The sequence below is a fragment of the Poecilia latipinna genome, unplaced genomic scaffold (assembly GCF_001443285.1).
Source record: "Poecilia latipinna isolate Pla-1442-1.1 unplaced genomic scaffold, P_latipinna-1.0 Scaffold1765, whole genome shotgun sequence".
In the NCBI taxonomy this organism is placed as follows: Eukaryota; Metazoa; Chordata; class Actinopteri; order Cyprinodontiformes; family Poeciliidae; genus Poecilia; species Poecilia latipinna.
Genome location: NW_015114381.1, coordinates 1,400 through 27,222, shown reverse-complemented (window position 1 = coordinate 27,222; position 25,823 = coordinate 1,400). Strand labels below are relative to the sequence as shown.

Genomic DNA, 25,823 nt, shown 5'->3' with positions numbered 1-25,823 from the left:
TCTGTACATCTGCTACAAAATCAAAGAACTGGAAAAAAAATCACTTCAAAAGGTCATTCAAAGTGAACAGTGTTTACCGAACTGTGTCTTGAACTTTGCTTATCTTTTAAAACATATACTGCTTGAGGTACAAAAAACAGCAGCAATAAATAAATCCAGAAATGAATGTCAAAGAGGAATGGGGGAAACATTTCACTTTCAAAACTGCAGCAAATGGAACTGGGTTAGTGTCTAAATGCCAAAAATGATGTTTAAAAAAAAAAAAAAAGAGAGATGATGAAATTCAGATGTAAAAATGTCTCTAGTGAAAATGGGCCACAAAATAAAACATTAGTGTTTGTGTATAAAAAAACATTTCATATGAAGTGCAAGTTATATGTGAAAAAAAAGTATTTATGACTTTTGTAAATCATGAATTACTGAGAACTGTATTTATGTTCATAGAGATATTCAAATTGATATTCAAATTAATTACCTGATTCTCAGAATAATATTGCTAATTTGTGGAACTGTACACCTATGATTTGCTTAAAGTGTTCAACTTCTTATTGATAGGAAAAATAAAACTACATTTAGGTTTTGTGCCAGCATTGAATGGTATTTGAGATTGTTCACAATTCCCTACACAATGACTAAAGCCCCAGTTGCACATGAACAAAATAGCCCTAGAAAATGATGCTGCCACCATCATGCTTCATTGGGGGTTTCTTGGTGTAAATTGTGTTCAAACATTTTATTTAAAAATATGGTCAAAAAGTCCAACCTTGGTGTTATCAGATCGTAACATATTTTCCCACATCTTGGTTTTATTTTTACATCACAAAACACGCTATTTTAGTAGACACGTGTGTATATTGCAATGAAAATAAATACAAATGGATTAATATTATTTGTCAAAACATTAGGTTTCCAGTAATAAATTGCCTGAAGTAAATATTCAATATTCTAAACTTGAATAGGGGTCCAACATTTTTTTTTAAATGCTGTGGTGTAACCTTTATGTTTTCTATGTTCTGTTTTAGTACCTGTGCCGACAGTGCTGTAAACATCTGAACTTAGCTCCCTTCCGCTGTCAAACACAGAGTCACAGGTGATGCTGGGGACGGTGGGAGAAGCTGGACCATTGTCCTTGTCAGTACTCTTCAGCTTCCTCCTCATCTTCACCTGCACAAGTAAACAAATGTGTTTCTCTGACATTTAAATGACATAACCCCAAAACAAAGTTGACCTTGTGTCAAAAAATAAGCTATTTTGTCATTTTGCTTATGTACTGGTGACATTTTTGACCCCTGGAACAAAAACACTCACAGTAGTAACAACATTTGAAATATATAAAACATTAAAACCGTTGACAGATATAGTGAGCCTGGTATATCTTGTTGCAGTGGAAAGGACGCTTAGACCAACACTTATTTTTTTCACTTAAACATTTTTGAAGATAAGTCATACCTCTGACTTTTACAGTACTCGCCTAAAGCAGTTGTAACCCCCTACCTGTCCCTCTCAGCAGGACATCAATGAGACATGTGAAGCTGCTTAATAGCTTAGTCTGATGGGATCTAATGACAGAAGCTGTAAGTAACACATCCACTGAGTACCCACCCAGGCGCCCCCAGGCAAAAAAGATCTATAGGACAAAACACTTTGTGACCCATCCAGATCTTCTTTTGACACGTCATTGCTCGTCAGAGAAATTTTGGTCATAAAAGGACGAAAAAGCAGGAAAAAATCATCAGCATTTGGCTGATCAGTAAGCGAATATATAGTTGTGAATGTCAAATTATTTTGTAAGAAAAAAGCAAAGTATCAAGGAATACAAAGACAAGTTGAATGCTATTGAGTGAATTGGTATCAATAGTTTTCTTCACCTAAATAAAAAAATATATATTTTGTATCTACTCGGTATATCTCTATGTGACAATAAGACCTGCTTGATGAGCTTAAATAAGTAATTAAGACATAAAAGCAAAACCAGAACAATCCTATATAGAAACATGTTTTCTCTGTCTTTTTGAAACCTATACAAACATTGCTCCCTTACATGCACTTACCTCAAGAAAAATAATTAAATGTCACAAGTCATCAGCATAATCCAGTATGACTTTTTTTTTTTAAATCCAAGCCACAAGAAATGGAATGTATGACACAGTTTGAAGAGTATCAAGGGATTTGAATTACTCAGTATTTTTATTCAACCCCCTGAAGTCTATGTAATGTAGTTGGTGATGGTGCTCCACTTGCTGTGCTATTTCTTTATCTTATTTCACAGCACAGAAAAATATTCATGAAGTAAAATAAAAACATTCAGCAAAAAAAAAAAAGAAGAGATACACCTTCACACTTGAACTGGTCTTAATTCACAATCCACAGCATTCCAGGGTTATTCCCTTCAAACTGCATTATTTAACTTTGTGTATCTGAAATTATGGTAGGAAGTGAAGAGGAGTGAAATCCTTAAAATGATTACTAACCGATTTTTTCTGCTTCGGGCTGTAAAGAGAGGATGCAGGAATGTCGGATTTCTTTCTCAAAAACAGCTTGAATGTAGCAGAATCAAAGTTATCCACTGCAAAACATCTCCACGATGTCTGTGGAGACATGGAAATAGAAATGTATTGGAATGATTGATACACTTCATCCTTGACCATATTTTTTTAAAAAAAGAAAGAACAAGATGCAGGAAAGTTTTCTGTCAGTAATAAAAGTTGGGCTCTGAGACTATTCAGTCCCCCAGCTTCTCTGAGGTTTCCTTTGAGGGTTTTTTTTAATACCTGTATGAGACAGGCAGCTGCAGGAATCTGCCTGTTGAAGTGCTTCTGCCTTTGCTTTTGCTGCACCTTCAGGGCAAAGCCAGAACCTAAAATTCCCTGTGAACAACAACAGAGTGATTTTTTTTTTCCTTGTTGCTTATTAATTCCATTTTAATCCCACAGATATGAGCATGAATGTGGGCCAAAAACTGAGAAAACATGAAATGTTTATAGGAAAAACATTTCATTTTCCTAGTCATGCAAACACTGATAGAAAAAAGAACACAAACGTGGATTTAAACACTTTTGTAAGTCTTTTTTTTACCTTTTAGAGACTTGACAATGACTAAAATAATTACTGACAAAATCGATTAATTTATGTCATCTCAACTTAATAATTATTTTAAATAAAAAAGAAAAAAAAAACATATCTCTTTTCAGTTTACATTACTTTTGGACAAGCATTTGGTAATTTTTAAAAACAACAACTGAGTATAAGGTAGTTGTCACTGTAAAACAAATAAAATAGTGTTTTTTGCTATTTTTTTTGTAACAACTGACTCTTCATATGAGAGCAACTATTCAGAACATATCATCCACATCAAGGTTTCAAATCCACATCAGATATTTGAAATCTAGATTCTCTTAAACTGGAGCTGTTTCATGCAATGTGTGACAAGCCCCTGAGCCATTTAATGTTCACATAAAGCTTGTAAAACTAAGATGAATATCATTTAAATGCAACTGCCAAACAAAAACTGTAGCAGAATAAACTAAAGGTGAGATCAAAACATGTTAAACAGAGCACAAAGCAGCCCTTCTATAGCTTTTTGCATATTATATTCTTCATGTCTTTAATACATAATCCATGTGTTTTTAAAAACTTTTTACCCAAGCCTTAATTTGTGGATTATTTTGCTCGATTCTTTTTTAAGTGTGGATAGCTTGGAGTGTTCAATAATTATTTCAGTTGCTGTACATGAACAGAAATTGACCTTAAAATTTCTGGTATTTAGAAACATGGCTGTGCTGTATAATTAATTTATTGTCATAAAGGGTCAGCAACCAGTCAGTCACAAATGCCTGAGCTATTGATTAGTTTCAGCTTATTTAGTGTTCCTGTTCAATATTAGTCTACTTCAATAGACCTTTGTTCATTTTGTACTAAATAAAAAAAAGGAAATGTGTGTTTACATGCAATATCTCAAAAGTGCAGGCTCCAATATCCAACCATAAGTTCCCATAATGAATGTCAATACACTTTTCCCCCAGGTAAATTTCTTCTGATCAGCGTTATAGAGAGCAAACAGAGAAATGTTTGGGAGCAAAGCTAGCTTGATTGACATGCCTGGGAGTCTATAATTTAGTGACTTATGAGTCACAGAGAGACAAAACACCTGTGATCTTCAGTCGCATGTAAATTATTTTGACTCATGGTTTTTATCTTGCCGTCATCTGTCGGTGGAATAGGCAATCCATCTCTGACAGACAGTTACACTGTTGTTAGTTATGTTAGCTGTGTTGTCTGTTGTATTCAATTTTCTTTTCTCCATAATTATGGCTTATGGCTTACAATAATTTAACTACCAAACTCTCACAATGAAGATATCCATAATTTGCATTTTCACAAAACAACAAATCATACTGAGTGCATCCACTTACTGCAGGCAGAGCAAAAAACGATATGGCAAACACAGAAAAGCAGGAAGCAATGGTCTTCCCAATCCAGGTTTGAGGCACTTTGTCTCCGTAGCCAATTGTAGTTACAGTCACCTTTAAAACAGAAAAATAGAAGAAAAAAATGTTTATCCATACAAGAGATTTTTTGTTTTAAAACCACTAATACAATCATGCAAGTAAAATTTATTGCGGTTCTTATGTGGTTGTTCTTCACAGGTGTTCAGTCATCTGACAAAGAGGTTCAGTTTTTGTTTTCCTCTTGCCCCTTATACATATTTCTGATTTAGTTAATATCTCTATAGTCTATAGTTGGTCATAATGCTTTAATTTATTTCTGTAATAACTGTTCTTCACTCACTATCTTGCGTTTGTATTATGTTGTAGTCTACATCCGTGCATATGTTTTTATTTAAAACCAACTTCTAAAGCTTTAGATGAATATGAATGTTTTTTTTTTTTTTTTTTTTTAGTACATTTCTGGTAAATTACTTCCTTGTTTCTCTTCACTCACCATTGTTTGTCCCTTTTAGATGCTGCAGCTGGAGCAAATGTGTGGGAGGGGCCGGCCCAGTATTTCCTGCTTAAATGGGTGGCTGATGTCACTGATCGCATCAATGGGTTCTACCAAATGGAAGGTTTTTTGTATTATATTGTTTGTTTTTCTTTAAAGTCAGCTTTTGAGTTGCCTGGTATTAAATGTTTTATTTTGCAGACTATTCAGCTATATAGATGAGTTTGTAAATTATATTAATAATCTTAATCCTGTTTCTTTGTTTAGAATGTGTTATTTGGTTTGACCTGTTCTATTATGGTATAGTCCAGGGGTGGGCAATCCTGGTCCTCGAGGGCCGGTGTCCTGCCACTCTTAGATGTCTCCCTGGTCCAACACACTTGAATCCAGTAACTGAATCACCTCCTAAGATTTCAGATGCTTGAGATAGATTTCAGAGCCTAAAACATGCTAAACAATAAAAATGACAAGAAGATCCTGGAACCACCACCAGATGCTGTTTTCTGTTCACCTGTTTTGACCCTTTGACTACACTACCTCACACTAGGACATTAGGTTTCCTAAGTGAAGATTAAAAGAACAGCTTATGTTAGTTGCCAGTTGTCACATCACCATGGTTGACCTACAGTGCACCGGACATGGATTCCCTTGACATTTTTCACATTCTGTTACACTATGACCAAAAACTTCAGTCTATTATCTTTTTATTGTATATGATAAACTAACTTGCACAAAGAAGTGCATAGTTGTGCATTTTAGTCCACTCTTCATCGCAAAACAACTCAAGCTGACTTGAATGGCAGAAGGGCTGGATACCATCTGTGAGAATTAGCAGTGCACATCGATTTACAAGTCTTGCAACATGTTCTCAGTTAGATGCAGACTTGGTTTTCTTATTCAAATGCATAAATATAGGTTGATCTGAACCATTTCATTCTGGCTCTGGCTTCATGTCCAGGGCCATTGTCCTGCTTATATGAGAACATCTGTCCCAGTTTCAGGTGTTCCACAGCCTCTAATACCTGGTAGCTCTGTCATCCTCTACTCAGCTCTGAGAGATTTGTCCAGTACTTTGCTGACCTGACCATGTCCCACAATGTTAATATTATGTTTAGGGTGACCTGTAAACTTAGTTTACTCCACATATATGATTTGAAAATAAGCCAAAAACGTTACATTTTTCTGCCACCTGACCAGACTATGTGCTTGCTGTATCTCTTATATGGCTTTTAATGAACATTTTGTGGCTCTGTTTTAATAATGGATTTGTTATTGGTTGGGTCAACATTCATAAGATGTTTTAAATGTTGATCAAAAGGTTTTGGTCATCACATCACTTTTTTTTTAAATACTGAAGGGTCAAGACACTGAATGAATGCTCTTCAAATATGCTGTACCTTTTCTCTCTCAATAATCACATTGCTGGCTAGATCAGAAGCACACGTCTAGTTCAAGGTGATAATTATAACACCTGAATATCCTTTCTCCTTAAAATATCTATGTGTTTACTACATCTATGAATTATTTAAATTGATTGTAAGAGGCAATATACCTGTCCTGCCTTCATTACAATGCTGATCTTCTCCTATTCAATAAAATATTTCATTATTTAGGCATACATGGAGCATTTACACATGTCAAAAAGAGATATTTTGTTTTTGACCACTTCCATAACAATGTCTCTGAATTGAACTGGGTTTATTAGTTGTCTGTCAGCAGTTCTTCCATAGCTGACTAAGGCAGTGTGCTGAATAAACTGCCTCTTGATATTTGGGATCTGTAACACAGTAATCTGCTGGGAAATACCCCCACCCATCGGCCAATATGGTAGGTAACGATGCAGACTTTGGTCACAAGCCACTAGAGAGACACTGCAGTCCAGCAGTTTGCATGGGAAATTTCCATGCTGCTTACATCTGGCAACAACCAAATAAAATAATAATGGATAATATTGTAAAATAACTACCAAAAACAAAATCATGGCCGACTTAAACATAACGAGGCCAATGAAGTAATAGCTTTCCAATAATGTAAAATGTTTTTTGAACAAGTAACATACTATCATGTCACTACAGCTGCAAGTTATAGCTGCATAATATAACTTTTATAAAAAATATATATATATATTTTTTAGATATTTGTTGAAATTGTCACTATGTCATGACAGTAATCTATGAGACAGATAATCTGTGAAAAGCAAATGTTTAATTGCATTTTAAAATTCACTTTATTCCATTTAAAAGGGCCAAATTATTACATCATGTGCAGTTATTACATTAAAAGTTTTTCTTATATTAACGGTTACAACACATACCTCTTCATTAAAATCTCCAGGATAAGAAAAAGTTGGTTTCAGTATAGATTTCTCATAATTGTAAAAGCACAACTTACTTGTTACTTGGTCTGCAGCTATTATGGACACACGCCTATATTGTAAGAGGAATAAGGAAGCAAGAGTGGAATATGTAACAACTGTGGTGACCTGATTTCAATGGCCTTCCAACCATTACAAAGTTAATTGTCAATTTTGTAAAGGCCTAAATTAGATGGCTTCATGGCTACAGGTTGCTCTTAGACTCTAAACCATTTTTTTTCTTTCTGACCATGAAGATATAAATATAAAATATAAAATATTGCATTGATGGTCAAAAGGCAAAAAACAGAAATAGTTTATAGGCCTTAGGCCAAAACTGTCAAGGTCTAGCATGGGTTCTGCATTATTAACACTCATTTTATGTTGTATGGGTTTGCTATTTGTGTAGGTTACAGTTACTTCCTGAAGAACTACAGCATAACTTATTTTTGAGGAAAATACTCTAGACAACTCTTGGTCTTTGTAATAAATTACCAGTCTTCCTGACCACAAAATTGAACTTTTACCTCGTTGGTTCTCTCTCACATGTTTCTGCTGTAGAAGAACCGAAAACAAAATCACTGTGTGTAAAAACGGATAAAAAAAAAAAAATCCATCAACCGAAACTTGTATTTATGTAAGAAAGGTTATCGACTCAATTGAACATGTGTGTGCTTTTAAAAGAGTCCCTTAAGTTTTTAGAAAGCTGAAGTTCATCCCATGTTCTCTTCACTATTTGTGTTAGTGCCTGCATTAGCAGCCCACTGGATCTACCCACGAGTTTACACACTCCTACTTCAACAACAAAGCCACAGAGAAAACACAGACTGTGTTTGACCTTTCACAGTTGAAGAAATACAGCCTCAAGTGTTCCTTAAAAAGAACAATATTTTAAAAATATGATCGTAATCAAAGATCAGAGGTAAATCTATTATTCAACAATATAAGTGAAGCCATTCCCAGCTACAAGGTAGGTAAATCCAACAGATAAAGGTTCTGGTTTTAGTCACAGTTACATGTTTCAGTTCATCAAAAAAAAACTTTCATATGAGCTACAGCATACATATCCGGTTTTCAAATAATTTCACTCACCAAGGGAAAAGAGCAATCCAAAAACGTCCCTGTTTCTATGTGAAAAAGGAAACGCCCTCTTCTAAATCATGAATTGACTATAATTAATATGAATATAAACAATTATTAATGATATATTAACTTTGTTAGCCACGCAGCCACACATTTGGAGTTAATAAATCACAGATGTAGAATCTTTAAAATAATAAGGAGATAATAATAAATACCTCATCCTGCTTAGATCAAAAGGAATTCAAGAACAGATGAGAAATATTGTCCTTGACCTCTAACAGTCTGTAAAAGTTACAAAGTTATTTGTAACTTAGTGAATTATAGCAGGAGTTATAACCCACAAATAGAGAAAACGTGAAGTATTGGTGAACATTCCCAGGAGTGGTCAGTTAACTAAAGTCAATCTATGACTGAGCCAACAGGTTTCTTTTGACTGGGAGTAATATTAAAGCTTCAAAGTCCTGATTTTACTCTGACTGACAATCAATGGAGGCAGCTAAATATTAGGGTAATGGCAAGTAGGCCAACTGGCCAGAAAAGCCTTGAAGCTCATTACCAAACAAATTTCATCAATTAAAACATGAAAACATCTGACTGATAATTATAGGAAGGGTTCAATTAGGGATGTAACTTTCAGAGTCATGTCATCTTAACAACAAATAATGAATATGTATGTTGTCAAAGCATGGTTTGAAACACTCACAGTGACAGTTAACCTGTTGAAAACTTTCTTTAAGCTTATTCATTTCATATGCTTTAAAATTACGCCATCTGTTCAACACAGACAAAAAAATTATTTTCCTTATGAAATTAGACATTCAACACTCTTCAATCTGCCGTTAGCGACTAGATAAATCCCAAACTAGTGAGAAAGAGGCAGTAAATGAAATTCATTGAGCAATAAAAAGCAAATTTTAATGGGGAATCGCCAAAAAAATAAAAAAAAAATAAAAAAATGCCTCTCTGCAGCGAAGTGACATAATCTGTTCGGTACATCTTTAGCAACTTGGCATTTTATTTGCTTGCTCTGCAATGTGAATCGCACAAGTAACCAGCTTGTTTATGCAAAAGCAAAATGTTATCCACACCGCAATAAATCATAATTTGGACAGTGGATGCTGTGAAGACGCAGCTTCAATATTTCCTCAAGTGGTTAATGTGTGTCTTTTTAAATGAGATAATAATGCAGATTAATTTTACATTATGAAAGGAGTTATTAGTAAGGAACTGCATTATTTTGATGCTGCTTATTTTTATTTAAATCAACCCACTTAGCTATGGGTCATATAGAGAAATGCCTCGATAAAGATTAGCAGCTTCTATGTTTAAACTGTTGTAATTGTTAAAAGGTGTGTTACAAATCAGTGCAGTCCTAATTGCAGCATGTTTTATTTTTATTTGATCAAACATTGTATAAATTGAAACAAGTTTAAAATGTAGCTCTGTGTGTTCCATTATCTTTTTACACTGAGTGAATATGCACCAAAGATGAGGCTCTGGCTCAGTTGAGTCACAAGACTATTGTAATGATGAGATGGTGTTTGCAAATTGAAGACTCTGTGATTAAGCAGATGGTAATCTCCTAAGAACAACACCCTGCTGCCGGGTTTAGAACTGCCAGACAAGAAGTGTAACATGGGAGCACAAAAACTCCAACAGATGAGCAGTCACTTAAATAACATTACAAATGTTAAAAATACACTTTGAAAAACAGTGTATTTCTTGTAAAAAGTGACTGGTAAAGGTCTGGTTACTGAAACGTTGTCTTGATCATTTTAAATAGTAATTTGAAAAGCTGCATTTCATATTTGTGTACTCGTAACTGACGTGATCATGAAAACTGCCATGATCATTCAAAAAGATTTATCTTACGACAAAAGTGAAAGAGAAACCTTACATCTCACATTGTAGTTGGAAACTTTAGTCCACTCTGCTGAAGTTATTTTTTTTTATGCACATTTCTCTTTTCATTCCCTAATAGGATTTTTTAATACTACATTGTCTGACTTGGGTGTAAATTTGCTGAGAAATCCACTTCAATTTCTTTTATTATTATTATTTGTTTTTATCTCCAAAATAATGAAATTCAAATTAGTCAGAAATAACCTGACAACATTTCCTAGATTTATGGACAACAGTAATTCCTTGCTACCTTAGTTGATGATCAAATAATCACATGCATTAACTCAGCTACTTTTCTTCGTATGTACCACAAGGGAGTGATTCAATTTTTGCCATAATTATAGACATATACAAACAGTCATAACCAGTAGAGGTAGTCTTACCACTCCCCACCACAACGCATCTGCATAGTTTCCAAACCCAGTGGAACCTGTGCTATCAGCTGCATCCTTTTCTGCCAGGTAGACAAAGTACGAAGAGAAGATCAGGCTCAGAAACCCAATGTACAGAGTAGTGATCAGCTCCTGAAATACACATGAAGCAAAACAATAGTTATTTCAATCTTAAACCAAATATCTTTTTAAGGTAAACTACTCTCTGATAGTTATCACTTCCCATAGGTGTCAGTTTTATTAAGGTTATTTGCTCATGGTCTCTCATATATAAGTGTTATCCAAATGGCATATGGATTTGAATATTCATGTAAACATGGTATGTGAATAAGATTAAAATATCCCATGTAAGTCATTCATCAGGTAAAAAACTGCCCTTTCAAAAGGGCATTTTATTCCCTTGCCAACCCTTAAACAGTCTAAAAATCAACTTAGATTTTCAGACTGTCATTCTGTGCTGGTGACAGAATGACATCAGGACAGATGTAATTCTGTTGTTATTGAAAATTGTTCTTCAATATTATCTTGGATCACAGTAAATAGACAAAACTTCTCCCAACAAGTATGTCCATGCTTTTACAAATGAAGCAAAAGATAAAGCTGTTATGTGCTGGGTTGTTTTGAGGTTTGTTATGTGTTCCTGACTCTTTCTTTCTTTGATTTGATCAGACTGATTTGATCCAGTGCATAACTTGTCCCTAGTTATTCCTTGTTACTCTAGTATAATTATGTTTCTTATACCTAGCTATTCTTTAGTTTTATATTTATTTCCTAGTCCCCTGTGTACTCTCTCTCCCTCTCCTCAGCCTGCCAGCTGCTCACACCTTCAACCTGTTAGCTAATCAGCCCGGGTCTTTTGTTCTAGCAGTCACCCTCACAGTTTTTAAACCCCTCTCTTCCTAACACTCCTTGCTGGTTCCTCCTGTAATACCCTGTTGTTAGCGTTTTTCTTGGATTTTTTTTTTTGTTTTTGTTGTGCTCTGACTTCCTGTGCTCCTTTGTAAGTTTTCATCATTTTCTTTCATAATAGAACAGTCACCATGATCCATGCTCGCAGCTCCTGCTCCATTTTAGAGTTCACCAACAAACACATCATGATAAAAACAATGCTTTCAACACAGCTTTATGAAGATTTTTCCATTTGTTGCTTTATTGTCACAAATAAATTATTATTTGATTTATTAAATTAAATTTATTAAAGGCCCTACACCAAAAGTTATTGCTCTCTAAAACTCAATACTGTGCTATCCTTGGCATCGAAAACTGCCATCAATGAGCTACTGGCAATGAGTCTCTTACATAGCTGTGTAGAAATCATGGCCCACACTCTTCTTTGCAGAGTTGTAGACATTCAGCCACATTGGGAAACTTTAGAGTCTGAATGGTCTGTTTACAGTCCAGACTTAAACTAGGTCACTGTAAAACCAAGCACCCAAACATAGTTAGAAATAGCTTTGCAGCTATTGTTTCATTGATGTCAATAACTTTGTTTCTTGTCTGTTTCTGGGTTTTGCTCTACAGCCCTGCAACATGCAAAAAGTGTCAAAGACAAAACATCGCCTCCTTATCTCCACCTGTTTGCATGTGAGTATAAACTACTACTAGAGAATAAGAAATGTAAAGTTAAATGTTTTATAGAATGCAAACGAGGTTCCTCAGAATGTTCTCATTTTATCAATTCATCAGGGAGGAAAACATCAGTGTGCATGTGTTTGTACTGCCATCATTTCCATCTGTGAACTGGATAACTGAGCCCCCTCACACTCCAAAAAAGAAAACGTTCCGCAACTTTAATGTTTGTAGATTTTAGTGTTGAGTCTCTTGGACTAAAATTACTCAGGGCTGATGTCCTGATGTCTTTTCAAGCTGTTGCACTGCAGCTCTAAAAAAACAAACAAAAAAACTGTGGAAGGTGCCACACACGACCAGTATTGCTTGTTAAGTGGATAAGTATTTACTACCACTGCCTGCAACAGCAGAAAATAGGAACCAAATGAAAAGAGGGAATAGTAGAAACACAATGTCTACCCCTGCAGCTTTGTTCATGCCCTCAATTAGTCAGAAACTTTGAGCACTCCTCTCTCCCCATGTGCTGCAATGAATAAAAAGAAAAAAAAAAACAACTTAAACCATATTATTGTAGTCACAATAAACAACTAACTACAATCTGCCCAGGAGGCAAAACTCTCATATATCATTGACGTATAATCACTTACTATCCGATTTAACATCTGTTTAGGAATCATGCTCCCCAGTAGTAATTATTTAGAATGACTTCCTGTTGAGTAAAACTACTCCATCTGGTATAATGTAACATTATAAACCCAGATAAAATTCTGCTTGTCATAAAAACAAACAAACAAACAAAACATGTAAAAACTTAATGGATTAACATATTTCTAACCATTATTCAATGTGTAGTGGCCATTTTCACCTGGCAACCTCTACTGAACACACATTTCCATATGCTAGACACCAAACTAGACAATTACATTTGCAAGCAAAAAAAAAAACAAAAAAACATTATAATGTTATTGTCAGTCTAGAAACTTCTACAGCATAACCAGCCACACACTGCATTGGGTTTTTTGGGGGTTACATGGGGCTTTGGAATATCATATGATTATGTTACTCTTAAAAAGGTAATTTGAAATGAAATGATGAGTACAAGATATATAAAGTTCAATTCTCACAGAGACAACACCTTTTATCAGAACTGAGTTTTATAAGGCCTCTCAGAGAGTCACTCTCGTAATCACACTCCTCTATCAGACGCCATTGGTGTTTGTGTGTGAAGACTGAGCCCTATTATGGGTCCAGCTCATATGTGTGAGAGTAATTTGGCGCTGAAGCCCTCAAATTTCCTTTTCCACAGCCTTGCAAACATGGGTTGGATAGTGAATAGCTTCTGTCTGCGAAGAACATGTTTTGAATTAAATGTCCATGTTTTGTGTGACCATCAGGTTTCAGCTGTTTTCAAAAAAAGGAGGACAGATTTGGTAATTAAACAAGATGAAACCTAAAGGGTGCCATGCCTATGTTTTCAGTCATCCAGAGATGAATGAAAACATCTCTGGATGCATTTTTTGCAGTTACAGCTGCAAGTCTTTTATGGTTTGTCTTTATCAGCATTTCATATGTAAAGGCAACATTTTCTGTCCATTCTTCTTCACAAAATAGTTCAAACTTAGGCACATCAATACTATTTGCAAACAGCAACTTTCAAGATCTGTCACAGACTCTGAGTTAGATTGAGGTTTTGACGTTGACTGGTTAATTCTAACATGCGTTGCTCTGAACCATCCATTGTAACAATGGTGCATGGCTGGGTGTTACAGCTGTCGTCCTGCTGCAGGGTAAGCTTCCATCTTAGGCTCAAGTCTTCTGCAGTTTCTAATAGGTTTTCTTCCTGGACCGTTTTGTATTTAGCTCCATCCATCTTCCCATTAACTTTGGCCAGCTTCCTTGTCCCTGGTGAGTAAAAAGCTTTCCTGTACCATGATGCTTACATTACCATGTTTTACCATAGTGATGTCATGTTCAGAGTACAGTGGATCCTGCTAAGTTATCATGGACCTTGGCTGTTTCTTTGATTAATGTGCTTCTTGCCATGTATGTCACTTAGGTAACAAACATACTTGATGACAATGTCTTGGTAGCCTTGCCACTGAGATATACTATTTACATTTTAATATGATGGATTCAGCAGTGCTCACGATGTGTTCAAAACTTGAAATATTGTTTGATAATGTAATACTGCTTTAAACTTCACTCCATCTTTTTCTGATTTGTCTGGTGTGTTCTTCATCTTTATGAACATGTTTCTTTGCGTTAGCTCAGTTTTTCCCAACCAAAACGCTCATCTGTATAAACACACCTTCTGCACTCTTCCCCCCATTTGCCTTGAACCAGCCACCAGCAAGTCTCAGGAGGAGAAAGGCTGTCATTCTCCAATTGTCACACCAGTCAATTTAAGCATGCTCATTTGTTCCCCGAAAAATGATAAAATGGAAAAGTGGACGTTATGCTGCTAGCACTTAGCAACAACTCATAGGTGGAAGAGAGAACGCTGCCCAACACAAATAATGATCCAGCCGGAACACGGTGTGCTAAATAGTAAAACATAATTTAACGAAGCTTCGAGGCAGATAAATGTTCCTTGAGGAATTTTAATAATCAAGGTACTCAAATCATTCGAGGAAACGTTGCAGCCCTACTATGCATGAATGGAGAATCATGCAAATCCCAAATAAACCCCAGGCTGGCTTTCATAGGCAGATCTTCATCATCATCTTCATAAGTCTTACACAGAGTCACAGAGTCATCCTTGTAACAATTTTTGAAGGATGATTATTTTGAAGGTATAACTTGAATAACATGAGTATAAATAAGATTAATACACGGTGTGCTTCTGCTTTATCTTACATTGGCTTTTTATGCATTTATACTGTTTTAATAAGTAACTTTTAACAACCTATAAAAAGGCACCTGATGTAGCTATTACTCAAGATTAATAGAAAAGTACAACAATGTACTTATTATATCACCATCTGGCACTGTTAATTTTAAAAGGATGGGTGAACATCTTGTGAACATTTTGTTTTATGTTTAGACATTTTTACAGAGCTGTCAACATCACCGATCTCTGTTTGGAAAAGGTCTCTGATATTTTCCCTGCACCCATATTAACTGTCTTCATATCTAAAGTCAGCAGCTGTCGATAATCCTCAGAAGCTATAAGTGATGTAGCCATCATGAAGGCAAGGAAGAACAGCAGGTGGCCCTGAATGAGTAAAACTCCTGACACCCTGCTCATCACTCATCACTTTCATATGGACATTAAAGGCAGCTACCATGGCCACTGGGGATAATCACAGCCACCTCTGTGTCTCGGTTAAATGACACCCTGGAGAAAGACATAATCCTTTCCAGTTAATGTGTCTATAAAATTAAAAAACCCAACCGTGTTCATAACTGAGCTTTTTCTTGTACTTCTCTGCTCTGAATACTATTTTTGACCGTATGATGTATATTCATGTGAAGACCATCCATTTCATTGCATAGTGAGAAAAATAATACATGATGTGGAGAGGCTATTACTCCCCAGATGGAGAGTCCCCAGCTTATTTATAATAGTCTGAAACCCCAGTGACAGGAATGACTGTGGACTTGAAATATACAACACATTTAGAGTTGTGATTTTGTACCTGCCGATGGATGAAGACAACTGAGCCCAGGAGACGCCAGGTTCCTCCCTGCCTGTCAACGTGCAGCATTCGCAGGATCTGCAGGAAGCGAATCCCTCTGGAAAAATGCAACACTTTTTACCTGCTGACAATATATGTTTGCCAATTGCAAGTAGAGATCCCAGTGCAGACAATAGAATGGAAGCAATAATAAATGTTACATAAATTAAGCTTCTAATGAAATGCACCAAATGACTTTAAGGTTGGGGTCATGTGGAGGACAGCTGTCACTCTAACCTGGGGCTCTACATTGCCTTGCAAAGCTTCTCCTACATCATAATCTTGCCCACAGTTTGACAAGTTACAGCCACAAACTTTTCAGTAATTATGTAGGATTTTATGTTGTAGACCAATGTAAAGAAGAGCCAAACTGTAAAGTAAAAGGAAAGTTTTACTTGATATGTTACAAGTAAAAATCTGAAAACCGTGGTGTATTTGTGTCCGGTTAACAGACAGATCAGAGGTAACACCAGAAATAACATTCTGAAGACTTGTTCTGGTTTTAAAATAATACCCCAGACTTCAAAGATCTTACAGAGCTGGGACAAAAAGATATGGCACAATTTCAAACCAAGTTGTTAGTTATAGACTTTAACTGAAAGGCCAGACAAAAAGACCAGCAGTCGAAAAGCCAATAAGAACAGTGGATAAAGATCCATATGTCCATAGTTCAGGTGGAAGAATCTATTGACAGTACAAATATTGGTCATGGATGCCACAAATCGGATTTTAATTTAAGAGTCTCAAGAAGAAAATAGTTTTTGAAAGAAAACCGATAGAACTCCTGTTTGCAGCTTGAAATACCAAATAGAGGAAGCATAGTCAGGATGTAGAAAAGCAAGCACAGGGTACTCTGCTCAGATGAGGCCTTCATGTGACTTTCTGGTTTTAATATACTATATGAAGCAGAAAACTAACAATCCACATTGCCCCTAACACATCATCCCTACAATAAAACATGGTAGTGGCAGCATCACCCAGTGAGTAATCTCTTCTTCAGAATAAACAAAGAAACTGATCAGATTGGAAGGTGGATCAAGCGAAATACAGCAGTGGCAAGTTTTGAAAATGCATGTTTTACTGACACTCATCTGGAATGGGTTTGTGAAAATACTTCAACCTATTGGTATGCAAATCCGACTGGGACATGAATGTTAGATTATCTTCAAAGTATTGGGGACCTGCATGGAGTTGCATTCCAGACTGCTCAGATTTCTATTTGCTTGTTCTTTTTCATTCACTTCACAAATATGTTACTTTGTGTTGATCCGTTGCACAAAATTCCTTTGAAATACTTTTGCAAGGCATGCCTGCACATAATAGGACTAAAGTATTTACAAGTATAATTTACAAGATAAACTTATACCTTGTTAATTTATACCAAGGTAGAAGAGAGCTTAGGGTCCTGGATGTCACTCTAAACTGGTACTCTAAAGAGTTTGTATTTCATTTTCTACCTAAACACATAGAATTACTTACCTTACAGCAGAGGTGGCGAAAACCTGGCCTTTCGAACCCACTGACAACACAACTATTGAAGCGACAACCACTATCAGATCTGTGATAATGAAGCACATGAATCTCCGTAGTTAGGGACATGAACATATTGAAGTTGTTCATCAATAAGACAATAGGGGTTTATCTTAGGATAAAAACAGATTAGGAAAAGAAAACATTTGGTTTTTTTTAAAAATTCAAAGTAATTATTTTAATCAGGTAAAATGCGAAGGTGTGAGTAATAATAATATTCACACTGGCACATTTAAGAATAAGCACCTGGAGGCACAAATCTCAACAATAGAATCTAAACGCAAGAAAATATTGCTGTGACAGTTTTAATTTCATGCCGAATTTGTCTCAACTATCTCATTTTAGGAAGAGGCTCGGGCTACATTGCCAGTTATTGTTTAAAAATTGCAAGAGTGGGTGAGGAGTGACATGTCTGCTTGTGTGCATGGGTAGAGATATACAAGTGTATGGGGATTGTGTTTTCACCTATAATAGATATTGGCTTCCTGGCAAAGCGCAGTCGGCCCCAGATGCCAACATATTTACTGCGGCAGCCTGCGGACCAAACGCGGACGAAATATTCCACACCGAAGAACACCACAAGGACGATCTCCTGTTAGACAAATGAGGCAGAGGGACAGAAGGATAGAAAAACAAACATCAGATGTTGTTGCAGGTTACTTGGTGCAACAGCACCTGAACAGCTGTTCAGGTTTGTGCCTCCTTCGCTTTAAAACAAATATGGTTAAATTATAAATGTGAGCACTCTGCAAAGCTTTTCACACTGTCTTAATCTTGTCAACACAATTAATTAAGGATTATTGATTCTCCCTCAGAAGAGACGCCATTTGTTAGTGTTCCATTCGTGTCACCTCATTGATGAGTTCTCTGACTCGGCTGCAGTGCACTTGTGCCTGATTAATATGTGACTAAGACATGTTTGTTCAAAGAATTTGTCTGTATTGTGTTGTTTTTAAAGAAGGGTTCTTCAGATTGTTTTTCATCTGATTTTTCTATCAGGATCCCTCTTGGAGAAAATTATTATCGTTGAAGGTTGTGATTTCCCGATGTAAACAGAGGCATAGATTTTATAAAAGATTGATGGAGCAACAGAATATGACCTAATTATTGAGTGTCCCTCAGCAGATAAGCAATTTGTTTATGTTTAACTGGCACCAAATTATGGAATTGTCCTATAATTCATCTGCTGTCTATATGTAGCTAATTCTGATTTACTGGTGCATGATATCTAGTGGCTGCTTGGTCATTTTTATAGGTGACATCTGTGGTTAGGTATCATGGAAAAAGGCTTAGTACTGCATTTATACAGTACTAAGAGGATAAGAGGAAAAAGAGGATATATATATATATATATATAAATTAGGAAAAAAAATATAATATACACAATCTAGTTCAATTCTGGATCAACTTATAACTGAACTAGATTCGTTTAGTTCTAACAATTAATAACAAGGACTCTAAATGTTAAACTTTATATAATATCTTAACCTTGGCCATAGTTGATCAAGAGCTTTTTATTGCACAGGGGACAAAATAATGTTTGTAGTAATTGGACCTTCAAGGAAAGGAGAATACATTCACATTCTAAAGCAAGATGGCTCTGTGTTGGCAAGGCGGTTTTATTTTTATTTATTTTTTTTACAATCTGTTTTGTGAATTTTAGAAGCTGAATTTGCTCAAAATGAAATACTCTGAATTGAAACTGGCAACATTATGTAAACAACAATGCTTCTGACTGGCAAAAAGAGGAAAAATAAGCTATGTGAACCAAAACTCTTTGACTCCAACTAAAATTCTAATCAATGAAGCAGAAATCTTGCATGTTCTAAAGCTGCCATTTAAGTCCTTTATTTTTTCTCATTTTTTTCTGCACGGCAGGTCACTACTTGCATGGACAGTCTCAATTCTGATTGTTTTAGTAGCTAACAATAAAATCTGAAATAATAAAATGAGAATGTAATACAAAGCTTCAAAAGCTTTTTATTACATTAGAATCTTTGTGATTCAAGTTTTTGTGCATCATTTAACAAAACAGATTCCAAAGTGTTCATTATGAACACTTGGTGATCATTTTATCACTGATACAAAAGTAGTTTGAACACTTTTATACACAGAACAAACATAGCATAATGACCACCTGCCAAGTAGTTTGGAGATCCTGATATTTTTGGGAAACAGACCTCACCAAAGCATGAACTCCACTAGACCCCTAAAGGAGTGCCTTGGTATCCAATACCACGATGTTAGCAGCAGATAACATCATGGTATCTGCTGCTAACATCGTGTAAGTTGTTATATTGGGTTGAGATCTGAGAAATTGTGAGATCACACTCAGACTTCAAACTTAGTTACGTTCCTCGAACCAATTTCTTGATTTTTGCTATACGTTAGAGAGCATTAGTCCGCTCAAAAAAATCCATGACAATTTCTTTCAGTGTGAAGACCCGGACAGGTCTTTAGCTATGCAGAAGCATACATGCAAATATTGTGATGCCCTTGTATGATTAACTTATTCGGTGATTTAAGCTGCAGAAGCTAACGTGTTGGACCAGATCACATGGGCCAGCTTTCTCTCCCCATGTGCCTCAGCAGAGAACTTTGACTTTGTCAGCTACATTTGATACTGTTGAGCTACATTTGATACTGGACACTACAGACTGGGAATATCTCACAAGATTTACAGTTCTCTGGTCTAAGGAACGCTATGATATGTTAGTACCTAGGCCTGACCACACATTACTCTTCTTTTTTCTTCTCTAGGCAAATGATTGACAAAATGTTCTAAACATTCAGGTGGATAATTTATCTGAGAAATTAAGATTGCAGTGGCTTTATGTTGTACAATCTTACTAACTGCATATTTCAAGTCCTTCCCAGATGACTTTATTGGACAGAAGTAACTTTCTAATCGCTGGTCTTCTCTCAAAACTATTGTCCAATAGTCTTCACCTTGCTGATGCACACAACTCCACCTGCTGCCAGTGCTGAGCAAGCTCTGCGTTGGTGGAAACATGATTCATTAGTGCCCTCCTCAGGTGGAAAGTAATTATTCTTTTTGATGGACACTGAAAATCTTAAGCCCTTTCCATAATGCAATTTAACATCTGATGTTGAATGTTTTGATATTTCTGGCAACTGTTTCTTTCAAGGAAATATTCTTTGCAACATTCCTGTCATATATTAGAACAATTTGGTGCAAAACGGCAAGGTTTTGTTTTTTTTGTAAGCATTGCTAAAATAAAAGGATGATTGAAAATGACAAAAATAAAAAGACAAACCCCTGCATATGTTTCCTTTATAGCAATTAGTCTACTAATTAGATTGGAAGGGTTTTTTAGTAATGGAAAAATACAGGCAGTCTGTCTTTTTTTTTTTTTAATCTTGCATAGCATGAACATTCTATACAGTCTAAAAACTGACTAATTCCACCTGTTCATTTTTTTTTTTAATTCATGGTGATTGAATACATTCAACACAATGGACATCAGCTATTTTATTTTCACCCAAGTTTAATGCCACCTTGCAATAAAGAAGGACCACTAGGTGAGTCCAGTGAGTAGAAACTAATGATATTTTGTAAAATGCACTTTCATCCAGCTACGTCTTAATATTTGACAGCCGTAAGGAAAAAGAACTGAGAGAAAGTCAATAGCCGCTTCAATTTCTATTTTTATGATGACACCATGTACGGAGTGAGTGATGGGAGAACACTAAAGGGTTCTGACAAATGATGTTTCCATGTTGAACTTCACATTTTTTCAGCAGTGTTCTTAATAGTGCTTTCTTTATCAGAGTCAATGAATATAAAATAGCACCGTTTGAAAAGAAAATTGGATGAATAATATGTTTAATTGTACTCCTGGAAGCTAATGTTCAGCCAACTGCTTCATTTCCTAATTTAATCACTGGTGGGTTTTACTTTGCGGTTGAAAAATAAGCTGCTTTTCCCCCCAAAAAAATAATAAATAAATAAATAAGAAGCAACACACCAACAGCGAGGGATGAAAAAATATGCAGAAACCATTTTCACTCACTTAAATCTGTAAGATATCAAAGAAAGCCAATGTGTGATCACAAATGGCCAAATTAGTCAAACCAACAGAGACTTTTTAGCTATATCTTCATCTGTACTTTATTAGGTCTTTTTTATAACTTAACACAGAAGGCACAGAAGGAAAATGTTCTGCTAGATGTGTGTGATGAGTTATATAGAGGGATACCTTTGAACTTACAACAGAAGAAAGAAAAAGGCCAAACATTTTCTTTGCTTTCTTTGCAAGTTATAACTTAAAAGTAGCAGCTGTTTTTGAAAAAAAGGTTAGCAACTCAAAAATCTAAAACCCATTTATTAAATTAGTGAGGAGATTTTAGATATAACACAACACATTTTAATCATAATTGAAAGTCAAATTGTATCTTTTAATAATGTAAGTTACTTCAGATTGTTTTGAGGTTTATTTTACCCTTGCTGTGTATTTTACAATAGTGACAATAGAAGCCTATATCATTAACTCTCTGTCTTATTTTATGGCAGTTTTATAGATATATGGGGACGTATGTTGCATAAAGATGTGTCTGCTTTCCAAAATCATAAATTAAGACGTCAATATGAAACTGTCTTCAAGTGTGTTAAACTAATAAATTTAATCTCCACACAAAGAAATAGGCGATCTAAGCTATGCGGGTAACTTTTGTAACGGCTGAATTTCAACTCACATTGTGTTTAAATTGAAATTATGTTACAGCTGTGTGAGAAAAGGCAGCTTGGGGGGACATGTTGCTGAAAAGATTGTGAAGACTGGCCCATTTATATGATTTCAGAGGAAATCTATTTGACAGATATACAACACTGGTGCCCAAGCTACACTAATGCCTTGTGAAGGAAGTTTCATAGATAATCGAGGAAGTTGGAGCAGAAGTCACTGCACATGGTTGCTGCAAGGAGTCTGGTAGATTTTCTGACCTCGTTTTAATCACCATAACATCGGGGATGTGTTGTGTGTTCCTTTGTGTCTTGGGCAATTCATAGTCTGATGCATATTGATTGCTAATGATTTCACTGTGATTATCAAGTTGGAAAAAGTCATGCAATTAAAAAAAATCTCAAAGTCATGTATCATCTTCTTTTCAATTCATTTTCTGATTATTTTTATCTCTTTTTTTATCAATTAAAATACAAATAAAATACATTTAAGTTTGTGTTTGTGATTTGGTAAATGTGGACATGAAATAAAGTTTCAGAATGTGCCAGAAAATTCTACAGAATTCCACTAAAAGACACATATTTGTGAATAAAGATATAACAATTAAAAAGACAAAAACCAATACATCTTTCTAACCTCTAAGTCACATAATGATCACAGGCCCACCTTTTTCTGCTCCTGCTCTTCCTTTTCTCTCATTACAGAAGCCACAAGGAGAACAATAAATCTAGGATTCCTCCCAAAGTCATTTCCCCCACACAGAGTCCAAGTCCCAGGGTTCCTCACAGCAACATCTTTGACCCAAATCAATCATCATTTTACATGCAAACTTTGTTTATACTCCCACTTATGTAATTTCTTAGAAGAAAAGGAAATCAGCAATGGGTAAAAAAAAATATCTTTATTACTAATTAAAATCTGAGGTGAAACATCTTATTCAATTCACTCTGAAACTTGACACATTTATTTAAATGGTCCATATTTTGCATCCTAAAAAGTGAAAAAAATAAAAAATAAAAATCTTTGGCGCAGACTGCCAAGCATCTGACCAAAAGCACATCAGCCAGAGCTGCATCTCAAAGCACAGTGCAGTGTGGTCTGTGTTAACCTTGTGGGAAGGAAGAAAGAAGGAAGACAGAAAGAAAGGCTTATGTCACAGAGGAGGAATGAATGAAAGGGGTGGAGGGTCAGAGAAAATCTCCCAACTAGAAAGCACCAAGCACTAAACAGTCCCCCTGGGTCAGAGAACGAAACAGATGATTGTCTGGGATTTCTAGAGGTTCAGTCGTAAATATTAATTATGCATTATCTGAGTCGAGAAGAACAGGAAGATTAAACATCTCCTGAGGGGGAACCTAAGGTGGAAAATATTTTTGCAAAGGAAATGTATATTTCCTGATAATGCGATAATGACAAAATTAACAATTCTTCATTTTAATTACAGATCCCGCTCACACAATCATGTTGTACTGTTTTCCTCACGAAGCTGATAATATACTTCTAGGATCTGGCACTCTATTATAACAGCTCATGAAGGACTTGTTCTCGTCTCATCCAAATATTCTCAGTCCAAGGTGAACTTGTCACATGCAGCATTCGTCATTTCTACACACAGCAAATCCTCAGCTCTTTTTTATTCCTTAAATGGGTTTTCTTTCATCTGAGTTTGAGGGAGCCACCACCCAACTGTTCCCTGACTGAGAAGATTGGGGTTAAATTGATCCCTTTAAATATTGATTTTAGAGGAGTTGCGTTAGCTCTGCCAAGCCACCAGGACACACTGAAATTGTTTTTAAAAATGCGTTGTGCAGTTCCATGTGAACAGTTCTATTTGAGTCCGATTTTTGAGCCTGTTAAGCACTAATATTACTTTTAAGGAAATGAGATTTGATATTTGTAATTTTTATATTAAACATTTAACCAATTCATTTTAAACTATTACAATTACCCAATCAATTTGCACCAACACAATTTGTAAATTGGTACTTTTCCTTCTACATGAGCTTTAGTTTTTCATTCATGTAGTTCAGCTGACAGACCTTCACACTCAAAGTGTGTATTTTTTGTCGCTGTGTGCCATGGTATTTCAATAAGATGGGATGTTATGAACAGTTCATAATAATACTTCAGCAGCTCATTTATCTACATGGAACACATCATATAGATTAATTGCACACTGATGTTATTTCCATTGATTATGATGATTTTCCACATACAGTTCATGAAAAAACAAAACAATAATAATAATAATAATAATAATAATAATAATAATAATAATAATATTCAAATATTACTTATTAACAACCCAGTGACAAAAGTCTAAAATGAACTTAATCTTAGCTCAACTGAGCAAATAATATCTGCAAAAATTATTAAAGTAATTTCCATCCAAGTAATAGGTAATTATTTTTTGAGGAAGAAGAGTCAGTTTTCTACCTCGGACTGTCATACTCTATATTGGAATTTAGCTTTATTCAATCACAGAGGGAGTGTTCATATTTACAGAGTATTCATCCACATATCTTTTTTATTTACTTGATTAATCCTATCAAGAGTGTAAAGCAGGACAAACTCCAAGCAATGAGAAGACAAACAACCGTCAACACATGCATAATGGCAATTTGAAGCATCAAATAGTGGTCTGACTGTGGCTGGGAGCCGGAAAACCTTGAGTAAATCCCACACACAAAAGATATAAACTCTACACTGAAAGGGAAGTTCTTTCACAGAATGTTAAAATCTCTGTCCTTACAGAGATTTTAACATTCACCTTCAAGCTCTGTTTCAAGAGGGTTATTCTTTGCTCTACAACACAGCATTTAGTTAGAGGTGATGCTAATTATCTAGATGAAATTCACAAAGATCAATGATATTGGTGGATGTGCGGATCGAAAGGAAATCCTACTTTGTTTTTTTTCACTGATTGAATCAAAATTAGCTACTATGTGAACTAACATCACTCCAAAGAAAATAAACTTGCTAAGCCAATATGTTTTTAATATGTTTTTTTTTTTTTTTTTGTCACAGTTTTTCTGAATGCCAATGATTATTGCTTTTTTGGGCATTTTTAGCTTAGGTTTACCAGAGTATCCCATACAAGTTGAGTTTGTCACACTTTGTAATGTTTTCAAAAATAGTTTCATACTCGGATGGAGATTTCACCTGAAGGATTTGTTGCCATGACAAAAGTGATATTTTTTATGTTATGACTGTTGTGTTTTTAATGGTTACGGGTTGTTATTAGTAGCATCTTCATTTTTCCACGAAGAATGTCAGAATATTTCTCTAAACTTACCATCCAGAAGAGAGTTGTGTGAGCCAGAGCTTGGAATTGGTCGATGGTAGAGAGGACACTGAGGATCAGACAGGCCAGTACTATGAGGAACCTGTACAGATCAAAGCAGAAAATGTCTTGATTGAAATGTTGTTTATGTTAGAAGTCACTTTCTATATTCCTGTGAGAGCTGAGTCTATAATTAAGCTGAACCAGACCTTCTACACCAATAAAAAAACACTTCTCAAATCAAAGCTCTATGTTGCTTGCAGTCTGTCAGGCAAACATGAATCTCCTCAATCCCTGCTCATATTTATGTCAACGTTTTAGATTCTGATCAAAAGTGAAAAGGCTTAACTCAACTTTGGTGTTTAGTTCAAGTATCTGACAAAAACTGAG

At 35.4% G+C, this 25,823-nt stretch overlaps 1 protein-coding gene across 1 annotated transcript in view; it reads right to left on the bottom strand.

Annotated features, from left to right (window-relative positions):
* Positions 1-25,536, bottom strand: part of kcnq1.1 (potassium voltage-gated channel, KQT-like subfamily, member 1.1) — a gene marked incomplete at its 5' end in the record, with an annotated part of 37,890 nt that extends 12,354 nt beyond the window's left edge. Inside the window, 9 exons of the mRNA XM_015060998.1 lie at positions 1,026-1,164; positions 2,472-2,588; positions 2,772-2,867; positions 4,413-4,523; positions 10,663-10,803; positions 15,879-15,975; positions 17,397-17,475; positions 17,913-18,039; positions 25,446-25,536. Coding sequence (XP_014916484.1) covers positions 1,026-1,164; positions 2,472-2,588; positions 2,772-2,867; positions 4,413-4,523; positions 10,663-10,803; positions 15,879-15,975; positions 17,397-17,475; positions 17,913-18,039; positions 25,446-25,536 — 998 coding nt within the window. The remainder of the gene's footprint in view (positions 1-1,025; positions 1,165-2,471; positions 2,589-2,771; positions 2,868-4,412; positions 4,524-10,662; positions 10,804-15,878; positions 15,976-17,396; positions 17,476-17,912; positions 18,040-25,445) is intronic.
* Between the last annotated feature and the right edge of the window lie 287 nt (positions 25,537-25,823).